The sequence below is a fragment of the Salvelinus alpinus genome, chromosome 14 (genome assembly GCF_045679555.1).
Source record: "Salvelinus alpinus chromosome 14, SLU_Salpinus.1, whole genome shotgun sequence".
NCBI classification, from domain to species: domain Eukaryota; kingdom Metazoa; phylum Chordata; class Actinopteri; order Salmoniformes; family Salmonidae; genus Salvelinus; species Salvelinus alpinus.
In genome coordinates, this window is record NC_092099.1 from 2123723 (window position 1) to 2143893 (window position 20171).

At 41.9% G+C, this 20171-nt stretch overlaps 1 protein-coding gene across 3 annotated transcripts in view; it reads left to right on the plus strand.

The window, feature by feature from the left end:
* LOC139538289 (collagen alpha-1(XVIII) chain-like) overlaps positions 1 to 20171 on the plus strand; it is a 193989-nt gene that overhangs the window by 98749 nt on the left and 75069 nt on the right. For all 3 annotated transcript variants that reach the window (XM_071340143.1, XM_071340142.1, XM_071340141.1), the window contains 4 exons: positions 12785 to 13326; positions 16473 to 16556; positions 16799 to 16861; positions 18353 to 18421. In XM_071340143.1, the coding sequence (XP_071196244.1) occupies positions 12785 to 13326; positions 16473 to 16556; positions 16799 to 16861; positions 18353 to 18421 (758 nt within the window). The remainder of the gene's footprint in view (positions 1 to 12784; positions 13327 to 16472; positions 16557 to 16798; positions 16862 to 18352; positions 18422 to 20171) is intronic.

Genomic DNA, 20171 nt, shown 5'->3' on the forward strand with positions numbered 1-20171 from the left:
TTGGACTGGTGCTCGGTGGGTTCACAGGGGGTTGTCATGTTGACTTCATCAGGGCCCTGCACAGCAGAGTACAATGAGGCAGTTTACACACTTTCTATATGGAGAGATGTGTGGGAGGGTCACTGCCCATGGGAACATTGCACTGCTGTTGCCCTTGTGCATGAGTGGATCAGATAGTGGGTCGTTCTACCACTTTAGCAACTGGGAGCACCCCAGTGGCATGAAATCAAATGGTTTAACTCATTAGCCATTTTAGTCATGTCTCGGGTTTTGTCATGGTCACTTGCTTTCCTTTGAAAGATAAGCGGTTACAGATTTCAGGGTTGTTGGGGTCAATTGCATTTACATTTGATTTGTTTTAACGTGGCAAATTGGAGAAATGTCCAAGAAAGTCCTCTTTGTAAAGAAGATACATTGGGTAAGGGCATTGACTGACCTAGTATGGGGTCCATTCCTGCAGTGGTCAGCAGGTGGAGCTAGTAACTAGTTATCCATGCTCTTAGATAACCCCCACATTTCTATATCATATAATGATATTCTCCCTTCAATGTGTACCATACCAGATTATGACCTGATGATGAGTGAAATTGTCTCCCTGAATTGTGTATACGTTGGCCAATATACAGGATGATGTTCCGTATGAATCTTTATTGCCATGTAAAAATGGAAAATAAGAACGACCTGTAATTTTTGTTTTGTGTTGCTTTGTATGCACTTACATCATTCAGTAGGCCTATTGGCCATTTCATAGGCTATAGGCCTGCCTACCTCTGGATGGGATAGGGTGGGTGGGAATAGAGCTAGGAAAGTCATGTTGATGTTAGGCTGTATATGTTTGTGCATGTGTATGTATCTTGTTTGTTTATTTTGGTCTCGTCTGAATAAATAAACAATATAAAAATGGAGACATTGCTTCATAAAAGGGCAGTCTGCTGTTCAAACAATAACACAAGTAGTCACCCCGCCTCTGCGGGATGGAGAAATGTAACCACTCTTAAATTCATTGACTATGGATGCAAGGACTAACCAGCTATGATGTCAAAATTATAGTTTGAACACTGTTTTGAGGCTCTACAGTGTTTGTTTACAATTGCATTGATTAACAAACAATGGAGTAAAACAAGCGTATATGTTGGGCTATAGTGGGGTACGACAGTTGAACTAGGTTCATGAGGCATTTATTTAGTTATATTCTTAAAGAATCAATTGGTGTAACAGTCCAAAAATCACAATTGCCCATGTAGTTTAACTTTAATTTAACATTTCCGGGAATCGACTGAATTTAAATAGTTAATCCCAACGTCGCTAACTGCTACGGTGGTCCGTATGTCTTCCCCACTGCCAGACAAAACTCTGGCAGTGGGATCATGTATATATTAGGGTATGTGTTTGTGTTTTTGTGGCTTTGCAGTTTCTATTCCCAGGGGTTCATACTATACTGGGTCTGACACTGATTATCCACAATGCAGTGGTTCCATGCAGGGAGTCTAATACTGTATCCCATGACAGGAAGGCTTAAAGCTGGCACAGATCTCACACAGGTGTTAGCCATGGAAAAACATTTCTAATCTGCACTCTGACGGTTCCAATTATGGGCACAATGTTGTCAATAGTTCACTGACAGAAGCTCCTAGCTCCCTGGTTTCTGTTACAATTGGAAGGCCAATTAAATGGTCCTTTAGTATAGTAGAGATACAGAAGTCACTGGAGTATGACCATGCAGAGAACCTCTTGATTAAACAGTTTTCAATGACTTTTGGTAATTTTGGTTGCCATTTTGTTTTTTCCAGAGCTATTCTTTGAAGCATTGTTTTATTTTATTTTTTTAAATCTTTATTTTAACAGGGAAAACAGACTGAGACCTGGATCTCTTTTACGGCTGTGCCCTGTGTAAACATGTTGACATGTACAGTTTTAGACATACAGACAAAAACATTGAAGCATTGAAGGAACACCCTGCCAAATTGCTCAAGGCATAGCATTCCCATCTCGTAATTTTCTGAGGTGATATGATTAGGGCCCGGTACCGAGTCTGCAGAGCTTAAGTGGTACCCACTCCGTCAGCAGTTGTCTTTTTGGAAATCGAGCTCAAATCTTACTGCTGGCGATATCGTTAGAATGCCTCCACCCCCATAAGTTATGCGCTATGGTCATATTCAAAGAGAATGCAATTTAGGCCTCGTCACCAAAAGTGCAAAAATGTTGGATGCATGGAAAGGGTACAACCTGGTGGTCATCAGAGTGCAATGCATTTCTTTTCCATCCACATTTGAATATGACTTTACCTTGATGTGTACCATCCTCCATGTGCACCATTGAACTCTCTCACTTGTTTCCAATGGGGAAAATGAATGGGAAAATAAGTTGGAAGTTTCCTTGCCTGTCTGTGTGTGATTTAAATAAACAACTCAATAACGCAGAAGTCCCAAACGCTAGTGTCATTTTAAGATATCAGACTTCAAAATCCTTCTAGACATTTCCGCACAGCGAGGTACTAGCCAAACCAGCTCGACCCGTGTCTTCTACGGCTTGCCGCACCTCAGATTGTGGAGCCCCTTGACACATATGTTTTATCTATCCATTCTCTTAGGTATTATTCATTTGTTCTCTCACTCCACAAAGGTAGCGATCCCTGCGATCATAATAATTTGTGGCCAATCTCAAAACACTCAGGTGTGGTCCTTTTTAGATAGAAATTGTATTGGGGATGCTCACTGGGACACAGCACCATCTCGGCTGCTTCTCAAGTCATAAATTACATAGTTTACTAACTACACAGGAAACCGCACTGCGATGCCCTTTTTATATTGCTCTGTCGAAAGCATTCAATACGGTTGATCATGTCGTCCTGCTACAGAGGCTACCCGAAATTGGTCTCGACCCGAGCGGCCTACGGCTGGTTAAGAAATTACCTCCACGATAGAAGTCCTGTGTATCTGCTGATGGAGTTCAGTCTAATTTTCTTAACATAACCAAAGGAGTGCCACACGGCTCAGAATTAAGCCCTTTACTGTTGATTACATTAATGTTGGCTTGTTCTTGAATAATAACTGGGGCCTACATCTCTATCCGGATGCCCCCTCAGTGCAGCAGGCCATTAACGACCTTCAGCTTTGATTCAATACAAGAATTGCTTACAGATCTTAAATTAGTGTTAAATGTTGATTACACCAAGTTTGTTGTTCTCCAGGTCTTGTCAAATTGAACCTAAAGAGCTGCGTAGCGGCACCTTCAAGGGAGCCTAAATTAAGCCAATCCGTCATTAGTATTTAGGTATTTGGATTGATGAAAACGGTCTTTTAAAACACACATTGAATAACTGAGAAAGATTGGTAATTAAGATCGGTTTCCTTTATACAAATAAATCCTGCCTTACTTTTGAAAACAGGAAGACGATTGTTAAAGCATCGCTCCTCCCAGTACTTGACTATGGTGATATAATCTACGTGCACGCAGTAGCCTCTGTTTTAAAACCTTTAGATTCAGTCTATTACTCAAGCCATGCATTTTTAATCACAGGAGACAATTGTCATTCATATACAGTAGTTCTGTTGGCTGGGAGACTCTGACTACCAGAAGGGCCCAACATTGGCTGATATTTGTATATAAAGCCGTTCTCCAGACACTCCCATACTACCTCACCACTTCTTAATTGGAAATCCAGCCACCATCAGACTTACTCTCAAGACTGGCTGGTTCTAGAGGTTCCACGTGTCTCCACAGAGTCCGGGAAGATTGCTTTTAGTTATTGTGCCCCTAGAGCATTGAATGACCTGCAAGCCACTTTGAGGCTTGACTCTCTGGTCTCGAAGGGTCAGTTCGGGACTTTAATTATGAATGTGGTGAAGGCGAACTGCACTTGTTTTGATTGATTTGTAATTTTATCCGTCGCTTTTGAATGCGATTTGTTTTAATTGTAAATGTTGATTCATTTTTTCCAGAGCACCCTTGTAAATGAGACCCTGGTCTCGATGGGACCCTGGTTTCCCCTGGTTAAATGAAAGGTTACATTATTATAATTTTTTTAAATTGTCACTTGTGCCACTATTTGGCTAAAGATATGAGAAAAAAAATATCTGTACAAAAAACAAATCCCTTTGGAATGGTAATTGTTTACGTATTTTATTTCAACCCTAGATTTTCAAATCTCTTATTCCCCAACATGGGATAATTTGGGAACCAACCCCAACAGGACCCTTTCAGAAGCTGCACTTTTTTTCTGCCTGATTGAAATAGATCAAGTCTTGTTAAACTGTCAGTGGATGACAAAAGCTTTTCTGGGGGTTGAATGGAGATCCTAGTTAAAATGCTAATATTATAGGGCTGGGCAGTATACTGGTATTGATGCATGGACCGGTTTAGTTTTTTTCTTTACCTCCTATTTCAATGTTTTGGTTTGTTAAATGTGATACGGCACTCAATTTTTATACTTTACTCCACTACTTGAGTCTTATCTCTCGCCAAACTACTCCCCCATTCACTCAAGGAGTGCAGTTGTTGTTGCTTGGCCACAAGATCGTTTGCCGACCGTTCACTCTTCAGTTTGCATGGTCATTGCAGCAGATGCAACAATATGTTGATGACAACGATGCTGCTTTCCACTTTGCTTCTGAATATAAATTTGCAAGTGTTATATAATTACACTTGTGTACCGTGTTACCGTCTGCAAACAGCTAATTGTCTTTTCATAGCAAGTTGTGGCTAAAATAAAGCATTAGTCACTAATCGCTAGTTAGCTCGCTGGCTAGCTAACTAGCTAGCTAATAAATGTACTGAGTCAGAGCAAACGTAGCTAGCTAATACAGCCTAATACCTGTGCTGGTGTAAGCTTAAATCAGCATGTTGTTTGTGCAACAGCATCTTCTAAATCAGAGAGGAATAGAAGCTGCTTAGCGACATGAAGTAAGATACAACATTTAATGTAGCCAAAGATGATAGGATCCGACTCCCCTGGGAAACACTGACCAACACTTTGGTTCCTACCTTGTGACAATAACGCCTCCATAGAGATCCTATTAGAATATGAATGCCTCCCTGGCTTTTTCATTTGGTGTCATGTCAAACAACACTCTATTCAAAGTGCCCACTATTCCATTCTGAATAATCATTATATTTCCATGATTCCAACAGTTCACCTAAGTGTTTTGACCTAGCCTAGGCAGCCGATAGTGGCCGCTAGATCTGCACTATTATCTAGGATTGATGTACATTCCCGGTAATACACTCGTGTCGCCCGTGGACCGGCTCATACATAAAGCATCCTCCATTCAGGGGATAATTTTCCTCATTAACTATCTTTATTGGCGAGTCAGCAGATTTTCCACCACCATTTTTGGATTTTCAGACAATTTAGGATGTTGCACACCGCATTCAACCAAGGCTGTGCAACATCCTAAGTGGTGTGAAAACCCCAAAATGGACGTGGAAAATTGTGTTAAAGCTAGTTAAAGAGGAAAAGTATGCCCTTTAAGCCTGAATGGAGGATACTTAATATACGAGCCAGTCCACTAGGGACACGACTGTATTACCGGGAATGCACATCAACCTTAGACGATAGTGCAGATCTAGAGGCCACTATCGGCTGCCTAGGCTAGTTTTGATCTAAATCGCAATTGCAATATTTTGTTAAAAATAAGGCCTAGATTTTTTTACCCATATCGTGCAGCCCTATGTGGCAGTGTGTAAATTAGCTCAAATTATATCAACTTTTGTTTTGAAGTTTCTTTGAACAGAGTAAAACAACCTGAATTGAGAAATACCCATTTAAAATCACTTAGAATATATGTGTTGCCACTCTAGGGTCATGCACAACTCATAGAGCAAATGTACAACTTTTATTATTAAAAAACATAAAAGACCACCAAAGACCGCCAAAAATGTGAAACATATCGTGATATGATATTTGGGCCGTATCGCCAAACCCCTGCACACAGACCAATTTGTTTTCATCATTTCAAATGACTCACTCACACCTTTTAGACGACACGATACGGGTGCATTCACCGACATCTGCAAAGGCATTCCTTTAGCTTTACGTTTGAGGGGGAAACCCTTACAATCATTCATTATAAAGCCGGTAATTCAATTGGCTTCCGTTTCTCGTTGTGTTGCAAGACGCTTTGCCGTTGTTGTTGACGAGTGATTGATTCTACATTGTTTAATAGGCACGTCAACATCTCCCAGCTTATGTTAGTATGCTGAGCAACATAGGTCATTTTAGGGACTATGGAAAGAACCACACTGTGAATGCTTGTCACTCAGCAGCACACATTGCCATGAACTGCCAGATCTGTGCCTAAGATATCAACTGAGTCTCCCTTGATATTGTTTATGGCCATGCCTGTGGGTGAAACTAGATCTGGTCGGCATAATAGGTGAACTGTTCCATAATGAGGGGGCTTGTGTTCGGAAAACTCAGAATGCTGTAGGAGCACACAGTTCCAGGAAAAGGAGGACTCGTGCCGTAGGATTGGCAAGGCACATCGAAAGATCAGATGACCGTATCATAGGAGAATGAGGTAAGGGCATTAAGAAGGTGGAGAGGAGGCAAACTTTCCCCTCCAGATGGAACGTTATGATCTCAGACTGAGGGACAAGGCTCTGTTTGTCTATTGTCACAAGACACAGATCTTTGTCTTTTTGTTTTATCCCAAAAACCCTGGGACACCCCCACGTGTCAGCCAAAGTGCAACACCCCTGCAGACTTTTAGGGGTTAATTGGTGCCTTGCACAAGCGCAGGAAATTATGACTAGGACCTTGATGCCAGCAACCCTCCAGTTGCCGGCCCACTCCCCACCAGACTTTGTACCATTGAGAACTGGCAGAGAGAGAGTGAGGGGGGTTCCTGTGTTGACATGCAAGCGCAGGCCTGCCCGTCCATCTGTGGCCCCTCGAGCAGTCATTCTCACTTTATCCTGACTGACATCTTGTAGGGCAGTGCGAATGACGATTTATTGTTTTCTATTCAACAGTCATGAACCCACAACTCCCTCTGGTGATTTGAGTGGGGCCCTCACTTGCAGCAACAAATGCCTAGTCCTGTTTAGGGTCATATGTCTGCTTAGTTAGGTCATATGTGACAGACCGGCTCGATTTGGTCTTATGTAGCAAAATTTGAAATGGTGTATTTTACATTGGATAAAAGTAGTGACTCAGAGCTAGAAAATGGTACGTCCTACACTTCAGTTGAGGAACAATGGGAAAGTAATTCCGCTTTGAAAGTTGATAAACGTGTAACCTCACTTTTGAGAAAATGGCCTTTGAATGTGTTGGTACACCTACTGAGAGCTCTTCTTTGTCTACACCCATTCAGCATTGTTTACACCTTCTTAAGCTTTAGCCCCACCCATCTATTTAAGGGTTGATCCGAGCGTTCTGTCCTAACAACAGCAGTCAAGCACCCAATCTAACTGGCTAGCGTTGGCTAGCTTGCTAGCTACTTCCAGACACAAATGAGAGAATAGCTCACTCTGACTATTTTCCTCTGCCCTAGCAGAGCTGGTTAGGTTGTTTTTATGTTATCCAGAACATTGGTGACTGCAACTGTGCTGCTGGCAACAATTTACGTTTTTTTGCCAACATTTACTGGCACCGGCCATAATCAATGGGTGTTGAGCGTTCGTAGATTTGTCCGTTATTCTGCGCTCTGGCTATCTAATCCGATTTCAGTGCTCTCTCGTTTGAGTGTGCCAGAGCGCAGAATAATGAATTTACCAGCTACAACTATCAACAGTTGTCACAGTGACATCATTAACATTCTATTGAAATGGTTACTTACATAGTGGAGTATTTTGTGAAGACATGTAGGTAGCTAAACAATGAACCATAATCCCAACTCATGATGTTACTACCCTGCATGAATCTGCAGGTAGCTAACCAACCAGGTTCAATGTTAGCTAGCTAACATTAGGCTATAACTAGCAAAGCAAATGGCTCTGAGATACAAATAATATACACCTAGCGAGCCAGCCAGCGAATGTTAGATAGCTAGCTAACAGTAGACTTTCATTTGAAATGAAAACAACTTTCTAACAAAATTAGAAATGTGTAATGTCTGAAAATGTTGCTAGCTAGACTATCTTACCCGTTATACATGGATGGCTGCTTCTCCCTCTGTCATAGATGCCACGGTTGCCCTTAGTTTGAAGATGTAATCCGGAGACAGGTGTTTTCTCCATCTCCTTAGCTATCATACTCTAATTCCACTGATTACAAAATTCGATCCAACAGAAAGTGGAGAGCAACACTTATGCAGTTCTACTACGCAATATATATATATATATATATATATTTTTTTTTTAAACGCGTTAGACAGTATTACCTACACATACTGACCAACTCAAATAGACAGAAGTGTGCTACATGGCAGACCGTTCTGAACTCATCTCTCGACATGTCCAGCCCACTCATTATCTCAGCCAATCATGGCTAGCGGGAAGGTTGCTCTTTTTCTGTGGCTAAACCAACTAGGCTCATGATTTAACAATCGTATTCCTATTTACAGATGGCATACACGTTTTGTATTAATGCAAATGACAGTTCGCATGTTCTAGAAGGCATTTCTGCCCAAAAAAAGTTCATGTTCAAATGGCTCTCCTGTAAAGTAGTGACATACGCCTAGTTTCCTGAAACGAGTCACATATACAGTATTATGCATGTTGAACTTTTAAATCCAACATTATATTGTTGATATGTGCACATTAGTGTCTAGCTGTGTTGGAGAACAGAACATGACCCACTTGAGAGTTGTTTGGCTTTTTCTTCAGTTCTGTCAAATGACGTTCTAATCTCTCTCGCACTGATAGATTGGCAATGCAATAAGCGAGACACAGGAAGGGGCCCCTGTTATTTCAGACCATGTACTCCACACCTTATTTATTTATGTTCATAGGAGCGCTCTTCCGTAGCTTTGGCATAGGGTTAAGTGGATTACCTCATGTATTTGACCTTTCAACCTAACCACCTGCAGGCCCTAATGGCCTACGCTTCTCATAGATCCCCAGGAGGACTTTGAACCTTGTGTAATGACTCATAGAACGTGTTTATCTGTCATCTGAAGGTTCTCAAATAATGTTTTGTAAAGGAGAAAAAAACCATATCAGCTAATGCTCAAAGATGATCAAACAAACTTGTAGAGGTTTTGTAGAAAAAAACAAACATTTGTTTTGCATTACTTCCCATTTGAAGTGTCTTCTTTATCCTTGACCGATAAGATTTTTATCTCCCATAATGTTCAATATTTATAAAGATGTATTGATTTATGTTTTGAATTAGAATTATGATGAAATTGGACAATTTGTGCAAGGTTATTTGCTTTTCACCGTGCGATAGAGGTGCATTTTCTCACTACAAATCACAAGATGCGGATTTGAGGTCGAGAGGACACACACGTCTTTGTGTTCTCTGTTTATTTCCAAAACTTCCCCCATTATTATGCACTGATCCCATACCATTCACCCGGGGTGACGGAAGAGGGAGCACAGATATTTGGGGAACACAGCTGTAGGTTTCCTGTTGCACTGACATGATGGCATTTAACAGATGTCACTGAATTAAAGGGGAACTGGTGTGTGTGTGGAGTAGAAGTCAGGAATTCCATTAAATCAATTCCATAAAATGAATTAATTCACTGATTCAGTTCGGTTCAATTCAGGAATTGATGGAATTTGAGAAATGTATCAATATTTTGTATTTTTTTTATGGAATTAATTTCTTATGCAGAATTTATCCTCATGCAGAGTATGCAGTGCATAAATATCTTCTTCTACTTACAAAACTACAGCCTGAAAAACCTTAGACTTACAGTACCAGTCAAAAGTTGGGACGCACCTACTCATTCAAGGGTTTTTCTTTATTGTACTATTTTCTACATTGTAGAATAATAGTGAAGACATCACAACTATGAAATAACACATATGAAATCATGTAGTAACCCAAAAAGTGTTAAACAAATCAAAATATATTTTAGATTTGAGATTCTTCAAAGTAGCCACCGTTGCCTTGATGACAGCTTTGCACACTCTTGGCATTCTCTCAACCAGCTTCACGAGGTATTTACCTGGAATGCATTTCAATTAACAGGTGTGCCTTGTTAAAAGTCAATTTGTGGAATTTATTTCCTCCTTAATGCGTTTGAGCCAATCAGTTGTGTTGTGACAAGGTAGGGGTGGTATACAGAAGATATCCCTATTTGGTAAAAGACCAAGTCCATATTATGGCAAGAACAGCTGAAATAAGCAAAGAAAAATGACAGTCCATCATTACTTTAAGACGTGTACCTTTGATGTCTTCACTATTATTCTACAATGTAGAAAATAGTAAAAATAACGAAAAACCCTTGAATGAGTAGGTGTGTCCAAACTTTTGACTGGTACTGTGTGTTTCTTTGTGATAATCTTGTGATCCTAATTATGTGTTGTGATGAGTGTCATAAGCATTTGGTTTACATGTACATCTACAGTATTCACCTGGAACAAGAATCTGGGTGATAATATCTCAATGGTCTTAGGAAGTGTTTTCAGTACATAATGCATCTGATCTAACTGAAGCATACAGTGTTAATTAACTCTGATTTCAATTGCAGTACAATCAAGGATGACTATCCTCCCTTTTTTTAGATGAACTTTTTTTCCAAAACATGATTGCGTGAGAAGTGATTCAAATTTCGAAACACGTTGGAAAAAGCAGTCGGAGGCACTTGTTAGAAAAAGCTTACAAAGTCTATTCAATCAGACTTCCCGTTTTCTGTTTACCTGTGTCAAATTTTGTTAACTATCGTGTAAGATCCTAGTCACTTCAAATTTATACAGACAACGAAAAAAAGGTCCACAGACACTGGTCGTACACTTTGTGCCTTGCAATATTGCATACAGTCAGTCATAACCCCCATGGATCTATTTGAAATGCTGTCGTTTGAAATCAAAAGAAGTATGGGGTCACTTAAAGTAATGATTCACCCATTTTGAATGCTATGTTTTTTTGCGCATCTCTCAGCGATGTTCTGTGTCATTTCATGTTTTCATCTGTATCTGAGCTATTCCCGTTCAAGCATACATACATTTGGCCGGTATGACATAGCATTTAAGACTCTCGAGTGGTGCAGCGGTCTAAGGCACTGCTTCTTGGTGCTAGAGGCATCACTACAGACCCTGGTTCGATCCCGGGCTGTATCACAACCGGCCGTGATCGGGTGTCCCATAGGGCGGCGCACAATTGGCCCAGCGTCTTGCGGATTATTAGGGGAGGGTTTGGCCGGGGTAGGCCGTCTTTGTAAAATAATAATTTGTTCTTAACTGACTTGCCTAGTTAAATAATATAAAGCCTCTCTCACTACACTGGAAGTTAACAGGAATATGATTTTAAGATTGCGAAAACGTCTATCATACATGTCAGATTTCAATACTGGCTGATGTCATAACATGGGAGGTTGTCTTCTCTCGAATGAGCCATTGATCATGCTTTTGCGATATTCCAACCTCAAGGAATTTATAATTTAACAGAGGGACTAACACATTTCTCCTATTTGTCTGCCTCTTCAGTGCATTGCATAGTGCCGTTCGAATATCAGACTCGAATCACATCGATATGCTGGTTGAACATGGTGAGATTGTAGACTCCTATATTGATAGTGCAGTTTGTTTAGGCGATTTTACAGCTAAATAGCTATTACTGATATTGACTTTAGTATTATTGTAGCTACGTCCAGCCAGCCCATAGAGAGAGCATTGCATTGTGTGCTTTGTAGTCGACTTGAGCTGCAACAGATTACCGCAACGATTTTCACATGTTGCTACCAACCTATAAGGACAACCTATTAGGACAAAATTAAACATTTGCTCACAGGAATATTTTTCTCACATATTAGTGTTATGTAACACTGGAAATTATAGGAATAAGCAAAATTGATAAGTAGCTTTAAAAATGACATTTTTGCGTGTGTTGCCTGTCCTTAACTGACCCCATGTTAAAACAATCTGAGACTGGCTAGCATGGAGTTCCCCTTATCCAATGTCAGTGAGGGAAGAACGTCATGTCGGCATGCATTCACAAGGGGCTTTGGGCTAAAATAACTCAGTCTGTTGAAGCGATCTAGATTCTTGTAGGTCCCAGGAGAAGTGTTCTCCCCATGCTTTTTGTGGGATGTCATAGTCGCTATTAGTTTTTATAACCCACTCCATTATTTGAAGGCAGGCAATAGGAGTTGGCTTGTTTGAATTAGGTCCTTTGAGAAATGCTCACATATAGGGTTGGCTTTCAAAAGTCAAGCGCAAAAAGGTAATTGTTTACTGTAGCTTCGCAAAGTATTCCAGCACAGTGGTTTGTTTGGCTGTGTGTCAGTTGCAATTAACTTCAGCCGTATAATGTGTTTGTTTGTAATGATTCCCTGATATCTAATTACCATTATCGTGTGGAGTTGATTGACACGTTGATATGCAATGCACAATTTATCTTGAAGTTGTGATAGATGATTTACAAGTCCAAGGAAGTTTCCCATGTCAGGTCATATTTCTCTTAAATATTAGACCAGGAATCATTGAAATATCATTACGTTAATGCAGATCTTCAAGTGACTCTGGACACTGGGTTCATTAACATTGCTGCCAGTTTCCCTCCCCAAAAACTCACAAAACACTACTAAGAAAGTGTTGGCGGTCTGCTTTTACTTCACAGACCAAAACTCACGGTGTCAAACCCCAACACGCTAACCCAATATCGCCATGCAGCTCACCCCGTCATCGGCGTTTCCTGTGTGCTGTGTACTAACTTCCTGTTTCTCTACTGTAGATGAGAACGGTATCTCACTCCTGCAACTGATCGGGGACCCTCCCCCAGACGAGATCACCAAGACCTATGGTCCCGACAACAGCCCCGGCTACGTCTTCGGTCCCGACGCCAACACGGGCCAGTTGGCACGTGCCCATCTTCCCAGCCCCTTCTACCGGGACTTCTCCCTCCTCTTCAACCTGAAGCCCCAGTCCACCAAGGGCGGAGTCATATTTTCGGTCACAGACGTCTCGCAGAAGATCATGTATGTGGGCGTCAAGCTGTCGCCGGTCAAGGCGAGCAAGCAGAATGTCATCTTCTACTACACGGAGCCCGACTCGCAGGTGTCGTACGTGGCGGCCACCTTCCCCGTGCACAACCTGGCCGACCAGTGGAACCGCTTCTCCATCTCCGTGCTGGACGACAAGGTCACCTTCTACATCAACTGCGACGACCAACCCCAGGTGGTACGCTTCGAGAGGTCCCCGGATGAGATGGAGCTGGAGGCCGGAGCCGGGGTGTTCGTGGGCCAAGCCGGAGGGGCCGATCCCGATAAGTTCCTGGTATGTATCATGCTATGACTGGACTTTTTAATATCAGAGTCTGGGGTCCGTTGTGTTTCTACTTGGTCAATGCGAAAATGTGACATTCGTAATTTCCTGGATTGAAGGACTTGAAAGGCAATTCTACCCCAAACCCGGTCTTATATTGTACTTAGGGCCCTATCCTGAATAGCCTATGGCGTAATAATAGCATGAGAGTAGGATCTGTCGTCCGCAATTCTGGCTCAAACTTGAGCAGAAATCATAAATCAGAACGTCCGATGCAGTCCAAGACGAATTCATAGTTTTGACGTATGTGCACTTATCTCAAGCTCTACTATCCTTATAACATGTCCGACTTGAGAAATATATCGGTGTCAGGGGCAAGTGGAATCGGATATCAGACCAGTCAGTGTTGCCCTCCTAGTCAGGCTGATTCAGACACGTGAAACAGCAACAGTCGTGTTTGGCAACCCCTTTATGATTTGATTGCCTTTAATTGGCCTGCTTTAAATCAAAACATAAAAGTGGTCTGACCCCGACCATCCCCTGTTTCCTCCTGGGAAACACAGAAGTATAATTGGTGGACTTCATGGTGGGGGATCAATTAGCTCCAGTTGGCCCTCCCCTCCACCCCCCTGTGTAAGTGCCGCAGCTGACCCTTATACTGTCACTCTGCAGCACCCAGCACACAGAGACAGGTCTCCCTGTAAGCAGAGGGCACAAGTAGACAGGTGCTTCTGTGACCAGGACAATTGGCCTTATGTTCCGAGCACAACCAAGATGGTGCCTATTGACGGTGCCCTTTGTTTAGTTTTTGCTGACATCATCTGAATTTGTTGTATCTCCTCATTCCGTAGATTGTAGGGTAATATTTTAAGCATATGAATCGCGTAGTGGTCACTAATATGCAGTTTAAAAGTGTATAAATAAGTAGCTAGTTAGGTCTTTGTGTGATATAAGCTATTCATCAAGCCTTTATTCAGTGTTTTATTTTCTACCTGTGTGAATAAGGAAACAATGAATATGCTACTTATATTGCAAATCAGTGGATTAATGTCATCCGTATACTGAAGTGTTACCAGTTGTATATTCAAATCTGTAAAGACTAAGACCTAACATTCTGAGAATGAACCCTGTTTGAAGTTAATGAATGAAATTGAGTACAGTTTATTTCAGAATATTTGGCTTGCGCTGGGACAATGTTGCTAGGATAAAGAAAAAGTTGAGATTGAACTTAAATTTATCCCGATTCAAGTCAGTATCTTAAGCCAGTGTTTCCCAACTCCAATCCTTGAGTACCCCCAACATTACTCATTTTTATTGTAGCCCTGGACAAGCACACCTTATTCGCAAAAATATGTGCTGTTGGGAGTCCTCAACATGGTAAGCCATGCAATCATATGATGTGAGAATGAGAAAAGGTATGAACACATACTGAAAGAGAAAGACATTTGACCAGCCTTTTGACAAATAACGCAATATTGAATATTTTTTATTGCTTGACTAACTTACATATTTCTGCAATGATTCATTAGTTCCCAGACAGCGTTGTAATCATTGCTTTACTTGCTGTCTATACATTTACAGATGGTTAACCCTGTCTTACTAAACCAAGATAATTGGATGATTTAAAACATGGTCAGAGGAAGCAATGATATCTTTATTCCAATAAAGCATGAACGGGAAACTCGAGGGAGTTGTCTTTTTGTGCATATTAACCCTGAGATAGACATAGAAAAATATTGACGGACGTGGGTTCATTTTATGTCCATGGCATGGCCTTTAAAATATGTGATTGTGTGTAGTTCTACCCACTGTTGACTGATTTTGCTGGGCATTTTGCTGGGCATTTTGCTGGGCATTTTGCTGGGCATTTTGCTGGGCATTTTGCTGGGCATGTCTTCAAGCAAAGGACACCTCAGGGGCCTCGGAATGCTCAAAGCAGAATCCCAAATAGCTCTAATTTGGGTTCAAGACAGCTCAGTCGGTCTGTCCTATCTTGACAAGACCAAATGAGGGGATTTAGACAAAAGGGTTTGGCCAAATGTCAGGGCATTGTCTCTTTTTTCTCTCCAAGCTGTGTGGAAGGGAGGTTTTCATCTTTTTAAAGACAGTTCTTAGAGACAGCTGAGGCAAACAATGGTTGTTTACATAGGCCCCAGGCATTGCCCGAGTTCAGACACTTATCATTGCATTATCTGTTGACTCAACGCAGGGGTGTTGAACCATTATGCCTGCACTGAGGAGGTATAGGCCAGAGACATGTAACCACTCAAGTCAAATGTATAGATAGTCTGTGAGATTGACATGATAGTTTTAACATATAAAAATAAAAAATAAAAAAAGCTATACATTGTTCATTTACACATACTCAAATGACAACAGAAACATAAATAACCGAGTAATATAACCTGTTATTTTTGGTTAGGATAGGGTAAGATAGCGCCTCCTCCCAGGCCTGGAAGTAACAGTGGAAAACGAAATAGGGTGTACCGACTCAGCTTACTGAAAAAAAGTCCTCGTAAAATCAACGAAATAAATACGTTTGCTAGCTATTTAGGGACATTGAAGGCTTGTGAAACACATTCGTGGGCCTTCGTCGAAAGAAAAGCTCTTCACAACTAGAGCTTTTACCCGTTTAAAACATGTCAAAAGCAAATTCCCCCGAATCACATGATTTGGCTTTTTGATTGACTTGATAAGATGCGATTAATGCGAGACTTTGAAAGAAGCTCCTGTGGTGGAGAGTTTGATGGGACTGGGACCGTGGAAGAGGAGAGTGTCATATCACATTCGTTGCTCAGCACTGGGACAAACTGTAAGAAACCCCTCAGCTTCTTCGACGAGGGGTGGGATTCCACAACAAATCCACCACACGGATCACGTACACATGTTTGAAGACACAGGACTTCAGAGGGAAGATATATTTTTGATTTCTGTTTGTTTATGTTTAGAGCAGGGCCGTAGCTTGTGGGCGTAATGGTGGGAGAAGAATGCAGACGTGTACAGGCAGAGGACCAGCTGTGCAGCAGCACCGCACCATGCCTTGTTTTACGTCACCCCACACACATACAGACACCAGACATCAAAGGCCATGTATTGACAACTGTGTGTGTGTGTCTGCCTGCGTATATGCGCTTGCCTGTGTGTGTTTTCCTTCATAGGGGGTGATTGGGGAGCTGAGAGTTGTTGGAAACCCCCGGGCTGCTGAAAGACAGTGTGAGGAGGAAGGGGACGACTCGGATGTGGTAAGTGACCCTTGACCCGCCCACCCATACATTAACATAGGTGGGGCAGCGTAGCACTTATACAGTTGTTGCCTTAGCAGGATATGGGGAGGCTTAAACTTAGAGGGAACAATAGGAACCAAACAGAAGCAAAGGGGCTGAAATCGGAAGGGACCTACCTGAAGAAACACTAGTTTTTCAATGCAAAACATTTTGCTACGGGTTTGCACTAATGAATACACCCCTGGTCTCTCCCCGCCCAGGCATCAGGAGATGGCGGAAGTGGCGATGTGGAAGGGGAACTGGACGTGAAGAAGAAAGGCCCGGTATGATCGTTTGACATTTTTGTGTTAAAATTAAGGTTAAAACCAGGTTATCCGTGACGTTTCAAAGGTCAGACAGTGTGAGCAGCAAGGCGTGGCTATTTACTGGTTGTAGGTTTAGTAATGTCGCCACATGATGGGTTTTAAAATATAAACGCAACATGTAAAGTGTTGGTTTCATGATCTGAAATAAAAGATCCCAGAAATGTTCCACACGCCCAAAAAGCATATTTCTCTCAAATTGTGTGCACAAATTTCTTTACATCCCTGTTAGTGAGCATTTCTCCTTTGCCTATATAATCCATCCACCTGACAGGTGTGGCATATCAAGACGCTGATTACACAGGTGCACCTTTTGCTGTGGACAATAAAAGGCCACTCTAAAATGTGCAGTTTTGTCACACAACACAATGCCACAGATGTCTCAAGTTTTGAGGGAGCGTGCGATTGGCATGCTGACTGCAGGAATGTCCACCAGAGCTGCTGCCAGAAAATGTAATGTTAATTTCTCTACCGTAAGCCGCCTCCAACGTCCTTTTAGAGAATTTGGCAGTACATTCAACCGGCCTCACAACCGCAGACTACGTGTATGGCGTCATGTGGGCAAGCGGTTTGCTGATGTCAACGTTGTAAACAGAGTGCCCCATGGTGGCGGTGGGGTTATGGTATGGGCAGGCATTTGCAAGGGACAACAAACACAATTGCATTTTATCGATGGCAATTTGAATGTACAGAGATACCATGACGAGATCCTGAGGCCCATTGTCGTGCCATTCATCCATTCATCGTGCCATTCATAATTTTTTAATTTATTTTGTGTTATTGACTGTACGTTTGTTTATGTGTAACTCTGTGTTGTTGTTTTTGTCGTACTGCTTTGCTTCATCTTGGCCAGGTCGCAGTTGTAAATGAGAACTTGTTCTCAACTGGCCTACATGGTTAAATAAAGGTGAAATGAAATAAATAAAAAATCCGCTGCCATCACCTAATGTTTCAGAAAGATAATGCCCGACCCCATTCCTCAAGGATCTGTACACAATTCTGCAAGCTGAAAATGGCCCAGTTCTGCCATGGCCTGCATACTCACCAGACATGTCACCCATTGAGCATGTTTTGGATGCTCCAGTTCCCGCCAATATCCAGCAATGTCGCACAGCCATTGAAGAGGAGTGGGACAACATTCCACAGGCCACAATCAACAGCCTGATCAACTCTATGCGAAGGAGATGTGTCCTGCTGCATGAGGCAAATGGTGGTAACACCAGATACGGACTGGTTTTCTGATCCATGTCCCTACCTTTTTTTTAAGGTATCTGTGACAAACAGATGCGTATCTGTATTCCCAGTCATGTGAAATCCATACATTACGGCCTAATGAATTACAATTGACTGATTTCCTGATAACGCAGTAAAATCTTTGAAATTGTTGTGTGTTGCGTTTATATTTTTGAGCACAGTTGTTGTAGTGCATCCTTTGTCTTACTCTCCCCATAGGGTACTTTCAAATGGGACGCGGAGGTACAAAAACATGTGTGGGTTGAGGACGACAGACCGACAGTTACGGTACGTGCCCTGAAATCCATTGTATCTGTATATGTTGGCGTTCACCCACAAGCATGTGAATTATTCACCTTTTGATGTGTCAGGACTTCACTCCATTCTCCTGAGCGCCGGACACAAATCAAATCAAATAGTTTTTTTTTTTTTTACATGCACCGAAAACAACAGGTGTAGGTAGACCTTACAGTGAAATGCTTACTTACAAGCCCTTAACCAATAATGCAGTTTTAAGAAATTACCTAAAAAAAAGTAAGAATTAAAAGTACCAAATAATTAATGAGCAGCAGTAAAATAACAATTGCGGAGGCACTGGTTAGTCGAGGTGATTGAGGTAATATGTACATGTAGGTAGAGTTATTAAAGTGACTATGCATTATTTAGTAGGGAGGTATGGAACTCTGTAAAACTATGTATGGCACGCTATTCAAATGGCACCCTATTCACTACTATAGTGCACTACCGCATGTTGGGAATAGGGTGGCCTTTGAAATGCAACCATCCACAGTCATGTACTTTTAACATATGGTCAACATGGAAACTGAGTTATCTGGCTATTTCAAACTGTAGGGAGCTGTATGGGGAGGGGGTGGGTCGTGGTGAATGTATATGGCCGGTTTGGCTGTGGATTATCACCTGGACAATGTCCTAAACTAACACGAGCATCATCCCCCCCCACACAAACACACAGACGTGGACCATGCATTTTATGATATTACAATACCCTTTACAACAAGCAAATGTTGCAGCACAACCTCGAGCCTCCATACAACGGCACTGTCGGGGCACGTCGGGTCCAATTACAGTGGAAGACTCGGTAGACAGCCAGATGTGTCTGATCCAGCTCAGGGCGATATCGCCAAAGTTCCTGTTTTGTTCTTCTGACTGGTTTCTCAATCAGACTTAAAAGTTGAGAGAACAGGAATAGGGAGGTAACGGAAAGAGATGACGGGGAAAGTTGGCCTGTCTTTGGCCTGCCAGACCCTGTAGGTTCCACAGGGCTCCAGGTGCACAGGCCGACTTTGAAGTCTAGTGCCACTTCACAACGGCTTTCCATCCACCCGACATGTTTATTAGCATCGTATGGAACAGCTGTTACCCAACATACCGTTGACTTTGACTTTCCATCAAGTTGTTTCATTGCAACATATAATGCCTGTCTGACCAGATTGTCTGAGTTTTAGCATGTCTGACTCCCGCTCAAGCTTGGGAAAGCAAAGAAGGAAACGCAGACAGAGTTATCTGAGGAAACTTTCTGTTGTGCGACTGACGGCGGATTTGTGTGCGATTGAAGGACTTGTGAGTTGTCATCGTTACACAGTGCACTAAGGGCAGGATTTCACTCAAATCCGCACTGCAGAAAAAAGCGACATCGTTTCTGCTCCATTAAACGGCTTGTAACTGTGCTGGATGTGATGTTCACATACAGGTTTACTACAGTGCATATTTTATAAAAGCTGCCACTCAAACACTTAGAAGTGTTGAGAGTTAAATAAATTTTGGTAGGATGAGTTACCTACCGTCAAGCTTAAGAAAACTTGCAAACTCCCATTACGCAATTGTCTGGGTGAAAGTGCGTATAATTTAATATGGTGTGAGATTTGTTTTATTTTAAGACTCAGCTCGTGACAGTGAAGTAAACAGACTTCTTATTTCATTACATTTCTCACACAATTGTGTCTCGAATCTCATGTGGAGTCCGGGATTAGGCGTGTGTGAATCTGGTCCTTGTGCCAGCTTTACTTTGTTGCATCAG